Below are 17,897 nucleotides of genomic sequence, written 5' to 3' on the forward strand. Positions count from 1 at the left end.
CGAGGTGCTTGACCTCTCTCGCTCGTGCGTCCGGCGGGGTTTCCTTGGAAGAGTAACGTACATAGGCAAAGCCAACACGGAGGCCTGATGAACTTATCGTAGATGAAAGGAGTTCTGAGGAGTGGCAACTGTGATGGCTGCATCCAGGGACGACAATGCTGATTGCACGCATGCACAATTAGTTATGCTCAATGATGTGGTATTGTTCCTGCGCTAGCTCGACTTCGACTCCCGCCCAGGTCCGCTAGACTGGACTCAACAGCGGCGAGATCGAGTCTAGCTGAGATTCCGGGACCCGTATACACGCAACAAGTGTCGCGCAAAGTCCGGAAGTAAGACTGGGGGTAAACCCGTTTGTTGTTTTCGTCACAGGCAAGTCTAAGCGAGACTGCGGTAGCCCGCCCTGGACAACCCTTCTTGTTGGTTCCCCCACTCGAACGCTCCCCCCTGAAGAACCCTTCCTAACTCAAAGTGCCGAGACAGCGATCCAGACTCTCGACTCCAGCATGGGTCGATTGGGACCCGCTTAATGTCTGCCAGCGGCGGGGGCAGCTTTGTTTGTTTTGCTCTCCTTGTTCGGCGGCACGAAGCTGAGCCCCTCCCTGTCTCGCAGTCTAGCTCTCAAGGGAGGCTCAACTACTCCCAGCAAGGCCAAGTAGAGCGTAGCGTGTCAAAATGTGGTCTTAGACTCAGCTCTCAGATCGTCAGCCTCTCAGGCCCTCCCCACACGCCACGTTTCACGTCCGGGCTGCCGCTTGGCGATCGCTGGACCAGCCTGCCAAGAAAGCACCCACTTCTCCTGCTTACTAAGTATGGTACGATCCTCACCAGTCCATGACACCTGCTTCCCAATGTCGCAGCCCAGTCACTTCCTACGGCGCCTAGGACAGTCGCAGGAGACCGCGGGAATGGGGCATAAGCCGGGCAAGAGGGAGCTTAAGCGCAGAAGGGTATAGTGTGAGATTTGCGCTATGTAGTACCTGTGTGCACTGTATAGCTTATCTTGTCTTAGCACAGCTTTATGACGGCTGGGTCGTCATTCCATAATCCCTTTCTTGGTACGCATATCTGCCCTGGCCCGATCCTACGACGTTATTTGCTGCACTTACCACAAATAGTGGACGCTGTATTAATACGTTATCATACGTCCCCGCTCAACTTCACGTCACGCCATTTTATAGGAACCTGACTAGCTGCCTACTATGTTATGTAGTGTCCTGGGGCGGATGAGGGTTCTCCTGATCGGGGACAAAACAACCACCACGACCGAAGGGAGTTCACCGCTTGCCAGTTTCGGCGGTGTTTCCGGCGAGGTTCACTCTGGCCCTGGGCCAGAGTGAGGGCATTCCCAGATAGGGGGCCAAACCAGATTTTCGAGGGGGGAGCCAGCCGCATCAACAGCGCCCTGTTGACGCGACACTTGTGAGGGAATCTCTGATCATGGCATTGTCAGTCAATTGCGTACAAGAACGGGTGCAGAAGCGCAGGAATTCAATAGGGTGGAAAATCAAGTCGGATTGGTGAAGCTGAGTGATGGATGTGAGGCTCCATGCTATGAAAAACGTCACGATAGCTTCAAGCCTTAAGTAGTACTGTACAAATATGCCCCTGATCAGTCTATCCCGCACTGCCCTGACACAGTAGGCATGGCCTCCATGAGTTCGAATTCTCATTGCATCATTGCATCCATTGATGGAGGGCGACGTCTTCTCTTCCATATGCGGGTGAGCGCTGTAGATGCCCCATATGGTTTGAGACCTTTAACTGAACCCTATTATAGCCGTAGTTGGAACCAGAACTAGAGGTAGAGCCTGGACTAATAAGAGACCTATATATATGCGAAGTTCGTACTAACAAGCATAAGACTGTTAGCTGGGGCCTGATCGTTGTAAGTGTAAGGCCCGTATGCGCTGCCGATACGGCACGGGGCTGATCCGGCACCGATTTGGTGTCGATAAGGTGGAGATGCACAATGTGCACAACTGTGCTGCAAGTACCGAGGTACGGGGCTGCAGACAGTGGGACACTGGGGGCTGCACTGGGGTTATCGACACGACACCATATCGTGGCCGAAACGCGTGCACTTCGCAATGGAGAACTTAGACCTCTAAGAATTAGTTTTGCAGTAATGCGACCCCCTACCAGACATCCGACTGCTACCTGACTTACCTTATGGTGCACTGTCCTTACACGTATACGCGGAGGAGTTAATCCGCTATTTCTCGAATACTACTGTGTCAGGGCAGTGCGGGATAGACTGATCAGGGGCATATTTGTACAGTACTACTTAAGGCTTGAAGCCATCGTGACGTTTTTCATAGCACGGAGCCAGATTATCCATCACTCAGCTTCACCAATCCGACTTGATTTTCCACCCTATTGAATTCCTGCGCTTCTGCACCCGTTCTTGTACGCAATTGACTGACAATGCCATGATCAGAGATTCCCTCACAAGTGTCGCGTCAACAGGGCGCTGTTGATGCGGCTGGCTCCCCCCTCGAAAATCTGGTTTGGCCCCCTATCTGGGAATGCCCTCACTCTGGCCCAGGGCCAGAGTGAACCTCGCCGGAAACACCGCCGAAACTGGCAAGCGGTGAACTCCCTTCGGTCGTGGTGGTTGTTTTGTCCCCGATCAGGAGAACCCTCATCCGCCCCAGGACACTACTAAGGCGCGGTAGAAACGAACGCGAATCTAGGTCGAGTATATATCGTATGATACTATCTTCTTCGTATAAAGTTAATTTCTAGTAGGGTAGTGTCACGATCCTGCCTCCGGGGTCAGCCGTCTGGCAGGGCGCTGGGGTTGCTGTTCTGCAGATAGGTAAAGCCTGCGCAAGATCAACTAACACTCTGCTGTCGTTCTCTCTTTGGGTTGTCGTTCGTGTCTCTTGGAAGAGATACCAGTCTCGGCAATTGAGTGACTAGTTCAAGTGTGGGTGAAACTGATACTTAGATTGATCGCTGAAGTACAAAGGTAGTGACTGTGTATCTAAGAGATCCTCCGCATCTATATAACCTTTGTCCTTCATCGTGGTCATGCCGTGCTCGACTGACGGTCATGGTGGTTTGTTCGTGACCATCAGTCTTGGCATTCGTGACGGTCATGCAGGTGATGCATGACCGGTATCCTCCGTGCCTTATCCTTATCGTGATCCTTGCACATGCTTACATAAGAGATCTGTGACGGCACTGCCACCTGATCCGCCCTTGTCCTTGGCCTGATCCTGTGGCCTAGTTGTTTGTGCTCTTCTTGCCCAAACAACCGTCCCCTGTTGGTCGGGTCGTCACAATAGCCTGTACGAATATAGTAGGAAAGTGGCCCGCTTACTTATATGGCCCGCTTACTTGTGGATTACGTTAGGCTTTAGTTTAATTAGCGATAAGTAAAGGTACAGTTCAGCCTATAAAATATACATCTTAGGCTTAACCCTAGATATTATAATTAGTCCAAGTTAACTAGTACAGTTCAACCATTGAAATATAGAGCAAGTGTGACGACCCGACCAACAGGGGAACTGCTTGGGGCTGAGGTAACAAACAAGCCCAGCACAAACAAGGCCGCAGGATCAGGCCAGGGACAAGGGCGGACCAGCGAAGGCTGGCGGGGAACACATTATGTAAGCACCCACCTTATGTCAGCAGCCGACGATGAACGGTCGCACGGCGACCATCATCCGTCGGTCTTGCGACAACAAACTGTCGGCATGCGACCCAACGGTGTCGCAGGACGACGGGCACGATGAAGGACAAAGGGATATATAGAGCCAGAAGGATCTTCTAGATAGACAGTCATTACCTTTGTACTTCAGCGATCAATCTAAGTATCAGTTTCACCCACACTTGAACTAGTCACTCAATTGCCGAGACTGGTATCTCTTCCAAGAGACACGAACGACAACCCAGAGAGAGAACGACAGCAGAGTGTTAGTTGTTATTGCACAGGCTTTACCTATCTTGCGGAACAGCAACCCCAGCGCCCTGCCAGACGGTTGACCCCGGAGGCAGGATCGTGACAGCAAGTAACAAATTTTAATCTGTTCTAACGAGAGCATAGCGTGCCGCCTTGGGGTTATTGAAGTGATATATCCCGTACTCGTAAGTAATGCCTGCACGGTAGTCAAATGTGATCTCCTGAGCTCCAATAAGCGCTATTCTTGATGAAACAAGGCAGTATTGGAAAGCCCATGCGCGCGATAGTAGTGGCGGCTCATTGCTACTCTGGCTAGAGGTCTACTGACTTATTCCAGGGCGGTATATAAGGGCTTGGCAGGGTAGTTCTCCTTATTCACGGCAGATCAGCTGGACCAGGTAGTGGCTTTTATCGGTTTTTATTGTTCTCTGATTCGCGTGCTTCCGCGCGTTATAATACTGGCCCTCGGTAAAGACGCTGCCAGTATCATAACCCTCTGCCCCTGCGTCTACTACCGCTCTAACAGATCCCCCCTGGCGCTAATCAGCCACATTGCGCTAACTGACAAAGCCGTCCACCGCTTCAAGCCGTGATGGAGGTGATGAGCTCGGTGATCTCGGACTGGGTTCCGTCGTTGTTGGCAAGGGAGGCCCTATGAATGGTCAGTCTATCTGCACAGATTATAACAGTCACTCAGGTTCAGAGATTTGCTCACTACCGCAAGAGTTAGCATTAGCACGTTCAAACGGAGGGCCAGATTTACATACCACTGTCTGGTACTGCTCATCGTCCAGGTCACCAATCGAGATCTCGGAGCCGTCCTCGAAGCGGATAGCGTCGGGCCGCTGGCTCGAGGTGCAGGGGACGTCGTCTACGAGCTCGCGCTTGGTACCGAAATAGTTCCATCCCGCGCCGGTGACGGGGACACTGGAGAATGGACGACAGAACCTCGAGGCGCCACGCGGGGCAGTAATGACCTCTTTGAGACCCGTGCAGCCGCCCGATGCATAGGTGCGAATCTCAGTGTTCCTGTCGTTCGGAACGTTCTCGATGGCGGCGGAACGATGGCTGCGCTGGTTTGGGTCATCGCAGCACGTGCTGGGTCCGATGTTCCTGCAGACAAACAGGCTCCCGTTGCAGTTATTCGCGCTGCTTCCAAGATACAAGAGGAGGTTGACAGCCTCAGCGCCAGAAAGCAGGGCGGCGAGGGCAACGGTGGACTTGATGAGCTGCATGGTGGATGAATAGAGGAGGGCTAGTGGTGGGAAGACGAGTAGATAAAGCGGTGCGTGTAGAGCGAGAGTAGAGAGGGATGAATGCGGAGGAAGTCTGCTCCTTTTATATTCGACGGTAGATGGCGACGAGGCCGGTGGCCGAGGCCGTCTGACAGCGAGGATGGATCTATTCTCTATGTTCGTACGAGGTCCTAGAAAATGGCCTTGCCCACTAGAGCCTCAGAGGTGAGGATCATCTTTGGCGTTGTTAGTGAACGTCGGGTGTATCAACCCTCTGCCAAGGACATCGCGATATGCGGTCACCAATAGACGAACTAGGCAGACACGGTAAAGAGGGATTCGATTGGGAAGGCGACAAGACTTGGCTTCTGGGCAAAGTGGAACTGCTTACCGCGGCCTTACTCGCTCATAGCCCGAATCCTTCGCAATGAACACGAGCTTGTGCTGTTCTACGAGGGAATACTCGGCGTATACCTAGATCGGTAACTCGCGCGTGTTAGTAATGGACCTTCTCGTGCTGGGCCTAGATCACGCCCCGGCGCCTGCTTTCTTGTCCACGAGTCGAGCAGCGTTACTTGTCAAAGCCATGTATTTTTTTATGTATTTTAACAACGCATTTGTGAAGGATTAAATAACCATCAGTAAGAAATGTGACGGTAAGCTGACCAGTCACCTGCCGGCGAGGGGCAATCTGCATCCCAGACCCCTGTTCCCTTAAAGAAACAACAACATTCTCCGCATCAAGCCAAAAACAGACAGAGGGGACGCTGGTCACAGCCTCGCGCCCTCACACAAGAGCCTCGACCTCAATCTCGATCGCCATTTCGTCCAGGGCGAGTCTCTTGACCTCCACACACGTCCACATCGGCCGGTGGTCAGCGCCGAGCTCCTTGAAGTCGGCGGGCATCATCATAAAGGTCCTTCCGAGGTCGGTGTGGTAGTTGCGCACCGACACCACATTCTTGTAGGTGGCGGGCGGCTCGGCGGCGCGCAGGGCGGCGAGGACAATCTGCAGGGCCAGATCGATCTGCGCCTTGCGGCTGGGGGCGATGCTGCTGTTGGCGTCCCAGCCGCCCTGCCCCGAGGTGCGCAGCGTGTTGCCGATGCGGACGACCTGCGAGAAGTGGTAGTCACGGGGGATGCACTCCGTGCCGGGGTAGTTGGAGAATTGGGCATTGGACATATTGGGCGTCGAGTGTGTGGCGGAACTGGTTGGGAGAGCGTGTGCTGCCGTGAAGAAGTGAGATGCTGATTGATTCACAGTGAGCAAGAAAATGCCTACTACCTTTTGGCTGCTCGCTCCACGGAGACTTCAGCTCGCCAGACCGAGAGTTTCCCTGCCTACCACTGGTGAACAAGCCGCGGTCCAGCCTCTTGACGGACGAGAAAGTTTATTCAGCGCCATAGCGTGGTATGCAGGGCGCGGGCCGCGCCGGGGGTCCCGTCTCCCCGATTATCCATGTATACTTTGTAAGCGGGGCAATGGTAAGCGCCCAGTATCCCTGGAGGGTGTTCCGCGCTGCCCGCATCTGGCTTTAGCGACAAGGCCTTGGTTTATACTATACACAAGGCCCAGGGCCTGCGTTTCCAACATCCCGCGGGAACTGTCTGCTGGAAGTGCAGTTACTGGTCTGGTGTCATGTGACTGCCTTTCCAGAGCACCCCCTTAGTGCCTGTAGTGACCCAAACCTCGACCTGCACAGCAGCACGTACCCTCGAATCTCATCCTTTCTAACAAATGAAATGTTCTCTCCCTCATTGCGGTCCGGCGCTGCCTTCCTCCTTATGACCATTGAGCCGCAGGACTGCACAGCCGCGCCCTGACAGGCTGCGACCGACTCCAGGCGCGGACACCGAGGCAGTGACGTGCGTCGATTCTTGTCGTCGTTCTTATCGGCGCATCGCGAGAGCGCTGCGCTGATCATGCCAGCACTCCCGTTTGACGCGTCATACATGAAGCGTCCCTGCCTGTACATGGCTGTCACCGTCTTTTGCGCCTGCCAGTCTCCACGACTTCGGCTCAAGGAAAGCCCCCGCTCGCTGCAACAATTAGACATGCGCGCCACGATTATGGACATCCATGCCTTGGTGCCTCATCTCGGCGCAGCTCGTCGTGCCTTTGATGCTCCACTTTGCTGTTACATGTATCGTTACACTCATGACCAGGGGGTTCGACCTGGGAAACTTCTCATGGCCCACAATTTCTCTTCCTGGGCATCGCGGTTGTAAGTCACAGTCCTCGTCTGCCCTATCACTCCTCAGTACTGCTTTACAAAAGTCCGACAGATATCTAAACACCATATAGGGCGTGGTCGGCATGTTATTCAGCGCTAAGATCAACAATCTCTCTGAGTCGGCAGACTCTGCTGTCGAAAAGTCGCCAGAGAAAAAGGCCCTCACCGAGCCCCGCATAGTCAATTGGTTTGTGATCGCGATCAGATGCGTCGGCGTGGGCGTCTTGCTTGCACTCGCTGCGAAAGATACGCTGCTGCCTACCAGCGCCGCCATCCCAGTTCTAGCAGGACGATCTGCATGTGGGTTGCTGATTGTAGCCTCCAGCCGCCTTTGGTTGTGTAGCTCTCGACTCTGGACCGAGGAACGATGCGCAAATTGATTTATAGCGCCGGCCGATCTCCAACATCTGAGAGCAGAGTCATCAAACATTCCCAAACCCTGATCTAGTCTTCCTCACTGGGCTCCACTGGCTGGTTGCCTCTTGCGTGATGCAACTCCCATCCCATCTTGCGCGGCTGATGCCGTGGGTGAACATCTTGGTGTCTAGTTGACCAGCACGCGTCCTTGCGAAGGACTTGTTCGACGGGCCAGCCGACGAGCCCGGCACATACTGCTCGGACCTATTCCCGTGCCCGCAGGCGTGCGACGCGTCGGCCTCAGCGGCCTGTGATGTTTTCTCCTCGTTCGACCGCCTGCGGGTGTGCGATCAGCCCGTCTTGTTCGACGTGAGGATCTACACCTCTGACACAGAAGGAGACGCGGTGACGAAGCTGCGTGCCTGCACGACAGGCGATGCCGACTCGCAGATCAATGCCCTCTCGGGCCACCAAAAGGTGCGGTCTGTGGTCAAGCGTGCGCGGTCAGTACACATAGCGGCTCACCTGAAGCGCCAGGCGGCTGCGAACCTGTAGTGCAGCTCCGGAAGCGCGGAGGAGGCCACGGCCACCCTGCGGATCCAGTCGGGCGGCGCTGGCGCGGTGGCCGCGGTGGCCAAGAGCCTCCTCGCCTCCGGCGGCCCGGCCGAGATCTGCGGCGGGGGCCGCAACGCCAACCACGTCCTCGGCGTCGCTGTCGACACCACAGGCACCCTTCCGGACCTGAGGCCAAAGCCCAATGCTAACTGGTGCGTGGCCGTTTCTCCATGCTCGAGTGAGAAACTTGACTGCTGACCCCCCCGGCCCTCCAGATCATGCTTTGTTCACTATGTGGTTGCCGACGACAACTGCTCCGAACTGGGCGCCAAGTACGGCCTGACCAACGCCCAGACTGATGGATTCAATGCTGGCCCAAACGGCACCTGGGGCTTTGTGGGCTGCGCCAACCTGCTGGCCGGGGCCAACATTGTACGTACAACCTCGTCCTTTCTTTTCTTTTTTTATCCCCCTGTTTCTCGCTGACAGACCTGCCCGAGTCCAGTGTCTTTCAACCGGCACACCTCCACCACCCGCCAAGGTCCCAAACGCCGTTTGCGGTCCTCTCAAACCGGGCACCAAGCCGGTCGCCGCCAAGCACTGGGCCGATCTCAACCCGTGTCCGCTCAACAGCTGCTGCACCATCTGGGGCCAATGCGGAACGACGGCCGAGTTTTGCAGGGCGAGTCCAGGCCCGACAGGTAACCCGGGCTCGTCCCCCCCAAGGCATGATAGGGTGAGCAACGGACGCTGATGCGTTCAGACCTGCGGACGGTGGCGCCGCCCGCCCGCCATTGTGGCTGTTCCATGCTGACCTTCTCGCTGCTTACAGATCTGTTTCCAACTGGGGCTTCGATATAGTCAACAACTCGGTCCAGCCTGCTTCATATGGGCGAGTGGGCTACTATGAGTCATGGGCGTTCTCGAGAGTGTCTCTGGCAACGCGTTGCGAATTCGAACACTGACGGCACTTACACCATCATCCACTGGTCGTTCATGAACATCGACACGTCCAACTGGCAGCCCATGGTGGACGACCTCCACCATCAGTGGAATGACTTCAAAGCCATGACAGGCGTCAAGCGTGTCATCTCGTTTGGCGGCTGGGTCTTTTCAAACGAGGAGACGTACGATGTCCTCAGGAAAGCCATGGGCCCAGCCAATCGAAAGTTGTTCGCAAACAACGTCGTTGCATTTCTGAACCGGGAAGGCTTGGATGGTGTAGATTGGGACTGGGAGTATCCAGGCGTAAGTCATCGATCCAGCCACAAGCACCTCGACCTTTGCTCCTCTGCTAATCCAGAGCATATTCGATCCTCCACACAGGCAACGGATATCCCTGGGACGCCTCCAGGGAGCACCAGCGATGGGCCAAACTACCTCAAGTTTGTGACCCTGATGAAGACCAAGTTGGGTGGCAAGACGCAATCAATTGCTGCACCGTCCTCGTACTGGTATCTCAAGAACTTCCCAATTGCCCAGATGGGGCTGGCTCTCGACGACATTGTCTTTATGACCTACGACCTGCACAGTATGTGTGACTAGACGCCATGCAGAACTGCTTCTGGTGCTGCTGCACATTGGATATTAATCGAATTCCAATGAGACGATGGGATGCTGGTGGTCCCTTTGCTGTGGAGGGCTGTCCCACGGGCAATTATCTGCGCAGCCACGTTAACGTTACCGAGACAGGGACCTCCCTGTCCATGAGCAAGTAATGAAATGCCTCTCTCTTCCGTATAGGTGCTCTCCTCATTCCTGACGTTTCTTGTTCCGTGTCTGCTACAGTCAGCAAGGCGGGAGTTCCCTCGTATAAGATCTATGTTGGGGAGTCGAGCTACGGCCGCAGTTTTTACATGTCAGCCAAAGGTTGCGACGGGCCAAACTGCAAGTTTGACGAAGCAAGCGATGAATCCCCAGCTCAGTTGGGGCGATGCATGCAAGAGCCCGGCTATATTGCCAACGCCGTGATCCTCGAGATCGTCAAGGAAGGGCGTGCGAACAGGCAATATATCGACTCTGGGGCACGTGCAAATGTCCTCGTCTACGACGGTTTGTTGACGCGCATCATGATAATACAAGCACCAGCCCAGGCGCTTTCCTTGTGCAAGCCTGTTGTTGGCTGACAAAGAGTGGTGGTCCACCTGCTTTTAGAACGGGAATAGGTGTCTTACATGACCGATGAGGTCAAGGCAGTTCGCCGAGGCAACTGGAAAGCGCTAAACTTTGGCGCCACGATAGACTGGGCCACCGATCTGCAGCACTTCACCGAGGACGAGTAGCTGATCCGGAGAACCTTGAAGACGAAGATGGCCAGTACGGCGAAGAGCTGTAGCCCGCTGCGCTTCCACCCTGCACCGGCAGCTACGACAGTTTTGATGCCATCGAGAGGTCTCTTGGCAGCATACCCATCCATTGTCGCCCGCAGTACATCCTGGGCGCCCTGGAAAATATTGGCAACCTCCCTTGCCGAATACGACTCGCTCCTGCGGGACAGGTATGACCACAACTTCGACTTGTACGCCAAAGCCGTGGTGGCGAACGGATCCAGCGTGGTCCAGAATTTCATGGATGAAAATGGCAACGACTACTTCACGTGCGTTGTGCACGAGATCTTCGACAGCTGCGAGCACTGCAGACGAGAGAGCATGGGAGGGAGCCTGCAGTGTCGCTACTGCGAGATCTATAACTGCGGCTGGGACTCGTGCGCTCCCGACTTTGGCTGCGCCTTCCACACCTTCCGCTTCAGGGAGATAAACCAGTCATGCCGTCCAGACTATTCGCTCCGGGGCGGCAATCCGCCAGAGCCGCCCTTTTGATGGTCGCAGGCCGTCCGCTGGACTCTGCCGGGAGACCGCATGGAGGCCTTCTGGGCCGATCTCTTCACCGAGAGCGGCATCTCCAAGGACAACATTCAGTGCACAGATATGCACTGAATCACCCCTGGTGCCAACGACGAGACGTGCCCGCATCACTACTGGGACTACAACTACCCCGTCCCGCAGGGCTATGACCAGTCGGACATCAGCAATCCAAAGGACCTTATCAGCACTGCGCGGGACAAGCTCAAGGATCTAGGCCCGTCGATCCAAACCGTGATCCAGAACATGAAGGTCAACAAACACATGACGAGCGCCTTTGACACCGTCGAGGCCCTCTGGCTCCCCATCTTAATGGTCGAGGAAGCCGTGGCATAAATGCGCAAAGTAGAGGACATTGGCGAGAAGATTGATGACGATACGCGCAAGATGATCATCCTGGCGTTCCTCAGCGCCATCATGTTCTTCCTGCCCATCGCCGCGACTGCCAATCTCGGGCGCATCCTCGCTGTCGCTGGCACCCTCGGCAGCATCGGTCTGGACATCTACGACATTGTCGACGACCCGGGCAATGCATCCCTGGCCATCTTTGGCTTGGTGCTAGGACCGCTCGATATCATGGACGCCGCGCGCATCAGCAGGGCTGCGACACTGCGCCGGAGCATGTCTGCGACTGACATTCGCAAGCTCGGCGAGGTCCCCGCGGCGAGAATGGGCAAGGTAACCAAGTGCCTGGGCAACTGCGGTGGCTCTCCTCGGATTGCTCGACAAGACGTACCTCATGCAATGTTTCCAATAACCGGGCTAGATGCAGAGGAGGTTTAAAGCGGCTTTGCAGTGGACATGAGTGTCGACCCTGGGACTCGACCTTGCTAAAAAATAGAAAAAAGGAGACCAGGGAAATATTCACAGGGCATTCGGTCAAAACGCACACCAGCCATCTGTGCAACGCACAACGCGCGTGCTCAATGGGAAATTGTTTATCAATGGCCGCCTAGACAAGGAGAGACACACGTAGCCTCACGAAGCAGAGGACTGGTACTCATTAGACGATGCTGCGCGAGAAAAAGAAGAAGCATTGCTTGCACGATCGCCTCAACGTGGCTGCTCAACCCAGATCGGGCGGCAATATCCTATCAATTACTAGAAAAATCATTAACTACCCTTGCAACTAGAAGTATCCGAGAAGTCTCCGGTTCCTGGGCCCCATTTCTTTTCAATATGGATGATTGGTTTGAGCTTACTAGCAGGGTTTATTATGGACCGTCATTACGATCTGATTGAGCTTCTCTGAGTCTTGGAAATATGCTACTTTTTTTAGCCAGACCCTGTCGAACTACCAGCTTATGTGAGATTTGGATAGGCAAGTCGGCAATCTTCAACGCAGGTCGACCTTTGATAACTATCGCTTGTGATAAGGTGATAAGGTCAATGGTAAACCGACTATATCTCGTCACGATTGTGCCCGTGATTAACAGCTGTCTGCTATCAAACTTGCAGCGTCGTCCTTACTTCAATCTTCTGGTAACCGCACACCGAACTTCCTTTACTGCACAAGCTACCAACATGCTTGGAAACCGAGTATGTGTCCTCGGCGGGGGCCCCCTAGGCCTTGTAGCAACCAAGAACCTCGCGGAGCAAGGCATGCACGTCACGACTTTTGAGAAGGGTAGCAAGGTCGGGGGAATCTGGACGATACGAGACGGCCAGCTAAGCGTGCTCCCTACGACAACCAAGAACACCTCGAAGCAAGTCGTATGTATTTTCATGGCAAGCCTTCAACTGTTGCAGGCGTGACTGACCAATTTTATCTCAGTCATCATTCACAGATCTGCGATACCCCAAAGACGCAAAGACGCACCCCAGTGCCAAGCAGGTCGAGACTTATCTGGACAACTATGCCGACACATTTGATATCCTGAAGCACTTCCGTTTTGATACAGAAGTAGTCGCCATTCGTCGAGACGAGCATAACACGGCGTGGGTGGTCACGACTAAGAGTACCAAGGGCAGCAACGGCGCGACGGAGGTGCATCACTTCGACCGAGTCGTTGTAGCTTCGGGCTTGCTGAGCGTCGCCAAAATGCCCAGGTTCCAAGGTTCCGAGAGGTTCCAGGGTGACCTGATGCACTCAAGGGAGTTCAAGGACCCCTCCAAGTATGAGGGTAAGCGGGTCATTGTTGTCGGAGTCGGCGCCACGGGAGTGGACATCGCGTCCTTCATCGTCAAGGCCAAAGCGAAGCAGGTCTACTTGAGCCATCGGGCACAAATGCTACTACTTCCGCGCATGGTCGCTGGCAAGGCGTTCGACCACAACATGTCGCGGCGCCTGGGTCTCATCATGCGCCGTCTGATGGCGTGGATTCCGGGCCATATTTTGAAGTTCATGGCCAATCCTATGGTGGCCGCACGCCAGGCTGCTTACCCCTGGTTATCCGACCACCCATCCTTCAATGCTCCAAGGAAGATGGATGGCCTGCCATATCGGGTGCCCATGTTCTCCGACGATCTCGCGTACAACATCCGACAAGGCGCCGTGCAGACAACACAAGGCATTGAGGAGATCACGGGACCCCGATCGGTCCGCATGACTGACGGCACTGAGCTCGACGACATTGACGCCATAGTCGTGTGTTCAGGATACACGTACGACCTATCGTTTCTGCAAGGCCCTGGTAACCCTTGCGACCCGGCCTTGGCACCAGACGGGTTCAAGGCTCACAGAGCCGCCAAATATTACGACCCAGACTACCCGTTCGCCCGTCTGTACCAGGGCATTCTGTCGGAGCAGTATCCAGACAGCTTGGCCATCCTTGGTCATATGCTCATCATGAAGCCACCCTTTGTCGTAGCCGACCTGGCGACCATGGCCATCGCCAGCCTGTGGAGCGGCTCATATCCGGGTGGCATGCCATCGAAAGCGGCGATGCGGGCCGACATCGACAAGCAGTACGATTTCGTCGTCAAGATGTGCGCCAACGGACCCATACACTATCCCGGGTTCCGCATGTCACTGGGAGAAGCGACGTATAAATGGCTCAATACTGTGGCCGGCACGGGCGTTCTGGAGCGCATTGGCAACTGGGGCCCCGCTGCCTTCAGGCTGTGGTGGCAGGACCGCAAGTTTTACAACTTGCTGATGGACGGCATCGACTGTCCTGCGACGTACCGACTATTTGACACGCCGTATGGGCGCAAGTCATGGAAGGGGGCCAAACAGGCCATTCTAGACGCCAACGAGGAAGTGAGAGCCATGGGCGAGCAGTGGAAGAAGGAGGAAGCGGACAAGAAGTCGAAGTAATCAGGGGTACGTCCTGTACTCCAAGTCAGCGTGGAACGGGATCCGGTACTGTAGGAACTCTAGGGATGAGCTAAGGAACGCACGGCTGGTCTAGAGCGGTGGGAAAGAGGAATCTCGGCCGGATCCAGATTCGCGTCACCGTCAGCATCAGGAGAGCTGGTTCATGTCTTTCCTGTGTGGCTGAGGGTATCAAGAGCCTTGGGATTGTTATATATTAGCGGTATGTATGACAGTAAGAGGGAAGGTGGGAATTTCCATGTCCCCACATATATTGGGCATAAATAGCCTGCACAGTTGCGCGGTTGAATTGGTTTTCCACTGAACTTAGTTCGGGTCTCTCAGATGTAGTGCAAGTGTCGAGAATCCCTGTAGAAAGGAGCTTCGTCGTTCTTCGGATGCCACTGAGCAAATTCTGGCTCACGAGTCGCTCGGCTACCCAGAATTCGTGTCAGTCTTTACCGATCAGTCCAGCCGGGGACGTTACCGTGAAAGTACACAAAGGTAATGAATTGCAACAAAGGGCGAGAGAAATAGCAACAAGTCATGACGCATCCCGTAAATGGGTAAATATAATTTTCTCATATATACGAGCTATTTTGCCCGGCTAATCTAAGACGCAACCAGTTGGAGTCTCGTAAGGCGATGGGTCTCGCATCAGTGGGTCTCTTGAAGCGCCTTCTATTACTACCCTGCTCAACCCCACCCTGCTCTATCGCAAGCTTGACCGCCTTCGTCTCCTGGAGACACTCCTCCTTGCGATAGTGTTGCGAATCAGGCCAGCCGTGGCTCCGGTAAACTTCCTGAAGTGCCGGGACAGGATCCTTGTGCCTCCTACTCTCCGACTCCAAGACCTCGTATTCGTTCCATGGCACCCAGCGTAACGAGCGGTACTGGGCCTTGAGCACCTTGAAGAAGTCGGCGACGGACCAGGCGGCGCCGTCGGTACGCTAATCGGCCTCGTCCTGGTTATAGTAGTAGTCGTACGGGTTATCCTGGATATACCGGGGCTTATCGCGGAGCTGGTGGGGATAGAGAGGCCAGTAGACGACGCCGAGCTCAGTATCAAGCAGGAAGATATCGTGCTCGCTATTTATCAGCCCGACGACGCTATTAGGGACGTACTCCATAATAGCCGGGCCCTCGGTGCTTATACGAAGCCTATCGAGGTCGCCATAGCCCTCGCGTATCCAGATACCGGATATACGCTAGTCTGCCTAACGGCCCCCCGGGATAGCTTCCGGTATATTGTAATCGGTAATATCCTCGCGGATATAAGGTAGGTACGTTAGTAGGCTTAACACCTTATCCGACTTACCTAGGTCCCGTAGATTAGAGGCTAACGTCGGCTATCCTCCTGGTAGCGGGTAGACAATAGCCGACTCGGGAAGGTACATCTTGGTTAGGAAGGCGAAGAAATCGGTTATAGCGGCGACCGTGGCCTCCTCCGAGTACCGGACTTGGTTTAGCGTCGGCATCTCGTCTTCGTATTGTGGTCCAGGATCCTCGCAGCGTGTGCGATATCGCCTCGGCTTTGTTAGGTCATAGCGAACGAGTTGTATGAAGTTATACTTGCTGTTCGGGAGTTGAGCCAACCGTAGTTGAAAAGTGAAAAACGAGGGCGTCTCAGGTAAGCTATCTTTTTGTGACCTATTGAGGGCGAGCTTGATGGTAACTTGGCCCCTCCCCCTTTTTTACCCTGGTTAGGTCCACACAATCCTTCTGCGCCAAGTCGTCTGAACCTCGGAGAGTGCCTAATAACGGAGTGAATGTCATTAGTATTGCTCACTACTATAACAAGTCGGCGTTCATTCTAAATTCCAGAGGTTCTTACTCCTACCCTCCACTGACAAACGTTCTTCGCAGCAGAACAAGGATCTATTTCTGAAGCCATGGTCTAGTCGCCCCAGTATTAGTACATCGTAAGAAAATTAGATAGGCCAAAGTCCTGTTTCGTAAGAGTACGTTATTATCTAGTTTACAAGAAACTTTTCGGAGCCATCTACAGGCTTCAAACTTTACCTACTAGCAGGCGTAAACATTATTACTCGTTGCGTCCCAGGTACTCCGGGAGCTCGATCGCCTCCCATGGGTCCGTCGGCCTTGTTGTTCCAGCCACTTCTTCCAAAACTAAATGGCCTCCCCTATTTGTCCTGGCCGCCTTGCCGTTATACTCAATGCCCTCTTCGACGTCAACCAGTGCTAGTGGAGTCCCAAAGGCAGTGTCAGACGTTGGATGTGTCCTTTCTGCCGTTGTGACCGATCTTGAAGCACCACTAGAGCTGCCCAGCGAGAACTTTTTCGACAAGACAGCTATGCCTTTAGGCATCAGCCTGAAATTCCGAAGCAAAGGCCGTAGTGCGGGCAATGTCGCGACGAGGATCTGGGTAGCCCATTCTACATAGCAGACAACGACTAGACGATATTAGACTCTGTCTGTTCGGTAGTGGGTGCAATCCAACTATAGGTGACTTACATGTGGCGTATGAGTAAATCGAGTGAACCGCCATGATTAAGCGTGCAGTGCCGGTAAAAATGGTCACTAAACCCAGCATGAAGATGCAGTACAGCCCGGCCTTCTCCCTCCTTCCGAGGCTTCTGAGCCTATTCATCATACCAAACGGCAGGGCAAAGACTATTTTTTATATTTATTAGAGGGGACGGATTATCTGGTCGGAGGAGGCAGAAAGACGTACCGAGAAGTTCCGATGAGAAGCCGACTGCCCAGTTAGTGTAGAATGGAATCGCTCGAGTCTGCACATTGCAGCTGTTGTCGTCGGCGGACCTAGGTCATGCGGTACTAAACAATCAGCAGGCCACGGTATACATCGTCAGGCAACGACGGGGCAACGCACCAGTTTACGGAGATGTCCGGACCACACCAAAACAGGTCGATGAACACCGCCGAGAGGAAGGCGCATACGGTATATACCGAGATGATATAGAGGCAGATGCGCAGCTTGTGTTCGGAGACGGGGAATAGTTCGTTGTAGAATGCAAGGAGGCTGAGTCGCGGCCAGTAGTACCCAGTATCGAAGACGACGATGTCCATAAACAATACCTGTAGCACTTGGGACGTTAGCGAACTCTTAACTCCGTCTGTTGCTACTTGGATCGCAAGGAAAGATACTTGCCTTCGCGAGTCTCTCTTCGTACACGTGATCAAAGTAGTCCAGTCCCGTCATCAAGGCGTATGTGTTGGACGCGGAGAGTACTACGAAGGAGAGCACGCCGATCCCGAGCAGCACATCGGACAGCCAGAAGGACCACTGTCGCAGCCGGGCCCGGACCATGAGCCGCACCACTAGAATCGCGATGCAGACGCCCACTATGCACCACTCTATAATCTGTTGTTTTGGTTCGTCGCACAGGCAGTCAGTATATGGTCGATCCATGTTGATTGAGCAATGGCCCATCGGCTGTTTCTGGGAGGTGCGGGCGACGTACCATGAACTGAGTCGGACTGACGTGTCCCTCGGCTCCGTAGAC

The 17,897-nt window shown here is 54.3% G+C and overlaps 7 protein-coding genes across 7 annotated transcripts; 3 read left to right on the forward strand and 4 right to left on the reverse strand.

Annotated features, from left to right (window-relative positions):
- Window positions 1-4,504: 4,504 nt before the first annotated feature.
- On the reverse strand, window positions 4,505-5,145 carry B0I36DRAFT_431750 (uncharacterized protein; the record flags this gene model as incomplete). The annotated part of the gene is made up of 2 exons (XM_046162596.1): window positions 4,505-4,561; window positions 4,678-5,145. Coding segments are annotated over 2 exons (525 nt in total), but the record flags the coding sequence as incomplete, so codon positions are not given.
- Window positions 5,146-5,932: 787 nt separating this feature from the next.
- On the reverse strand, window positions 5,933-6,349 carry B0I36DRAFT_384429 (endoribonuclease L-PSP; the record flags this gene model as incomplete). The annotated part of the gene is made up of 1 exon (XM_046161002.1): window positions 5,933-6,349. The coding sequence occupies exon 1, from the start codon at window positions 6,326-6,328 to the stop codon at window positions 5,933-5,935; it is 396 nt and encodes a 131-aa protein (XP_046011039.1). The 5' UTR covers window positions 6,329-6,349.
- A 2,968-nt stretch (window positions 6,350-9,317) lies between these two features.
- On the forward strand, window positions 9,318-9,836 carry B0I36DRAFT_374515 (glycoside hydrolase superfamily; the record flags this gene model as incomplete). The annotated part of the gene is made up of 2 exons (XM_046160278.1): window positions 9,318-9,539; window positions 9,618-9,836. The coding sequence occupies 2 exons, from the start codon at window positions 9,318-9,320 to the stop codon at window positions 9,834-9,836; spliced, it is 441 nt and encodes a 146-aa protein (XP_046011040.1).
- A 764-nt stretch (window positions 9,837-10,600) lies between these two features.
- B0I36DRAFT_363377 (uncharacterized protein) lies at window positions 10,601-11,110 on the forward strand (the record flags this gene model as incomplete). The annotated part of the gene is made up of 1 exon (XM_046158793.1): window positions 10,601-11,110. One exon carries the CDS (start codon window positions 10,601-10,603, stop codon window positions 11,108-11,110), a length of 510 nt encoding a protein of 169 aa, XP_046011041.1.
- Window positions 11,111-12,676: 1,566 nt separating this feature from the next.
- On the forward strand, window positions 12,677-14,411 carry B0I36DRAFT_244490 (flavin-binding monooxygenase-like-domain-containing protein; the record flags this gene model as incomplete). The annotated part of the gene is made up of 2 exons (XM_046150059.1): window positions 12,677-12,865; window positions 12,927-14,411. 2 exons carry the CDS (start codon window positions 12,677-12,679, stop codon window positions 14,409-14,411), a joined length of 1,674 nt encoding a protein of 557 aa, XP_046011042.1.
- Window positions 14,412-15,153: 742 nt separating this feature from the next.
- B0I36DRAFT_384430 (uncharacterized protein) lies at window positions 15,154-15,886 on the reverse strand (the record flags this gene model as incomplete). The annotated part of the gene is made up of 2 exons (XM_046161003.1): window positions 15,154-15,569; window positions 15,804-15,886. The coding sequence occupies 2 exons, from the start codon at window positions 15,884-15,886 to the stop codon at window positions 15,359-15,361; spliced, it is 294 nt and encodes a 97-aa protein (XP_046011043.1). The 3' UTR covers window positions 15,154-15,358.
- Window positions 15,887-16,729: 843 nt separating this feature from the next.
- B0I36DRAFT_245210 (uncharacterized protein) lies at window positions 16,730-17,803 on the reverse strand (the record flags this gene model as incomplete). Its single annotated transcript, XM_046150136.1, has 4 exons — window positions 16,730-17,043; window positions 17,105-17,175; window positions 17,249-17,477; window positions 17,539-17,803. The coding sequence occupies 4 exons, from the start codon at window positions 17,801-17,803 to the stop codon at window positions 16,730-16,732; spliced, it is 879 nt and encodes a 292-aa protein (XP_046011044.1).
- Between the last annotated feature and the right edge of the window lie 94 nt (window positions 17,804-17,897).

This window comes from Microdochium trichocladiopsis (genome assembly GCF_020744255.1).
Source record: "Microdochium trichocladiopsis strain MPI-CAGE-CH-0230 chromosome Unknown B0I36scaffold_6, whole genome shotgun sequence".
Taxonomy (NCBI): Eukaryota; Fungi; Ascomycota; class Sordariomycetes; order Xylariales; family Microdochiaceae; genus Microdochium; species Microdochium trichocladiopsis.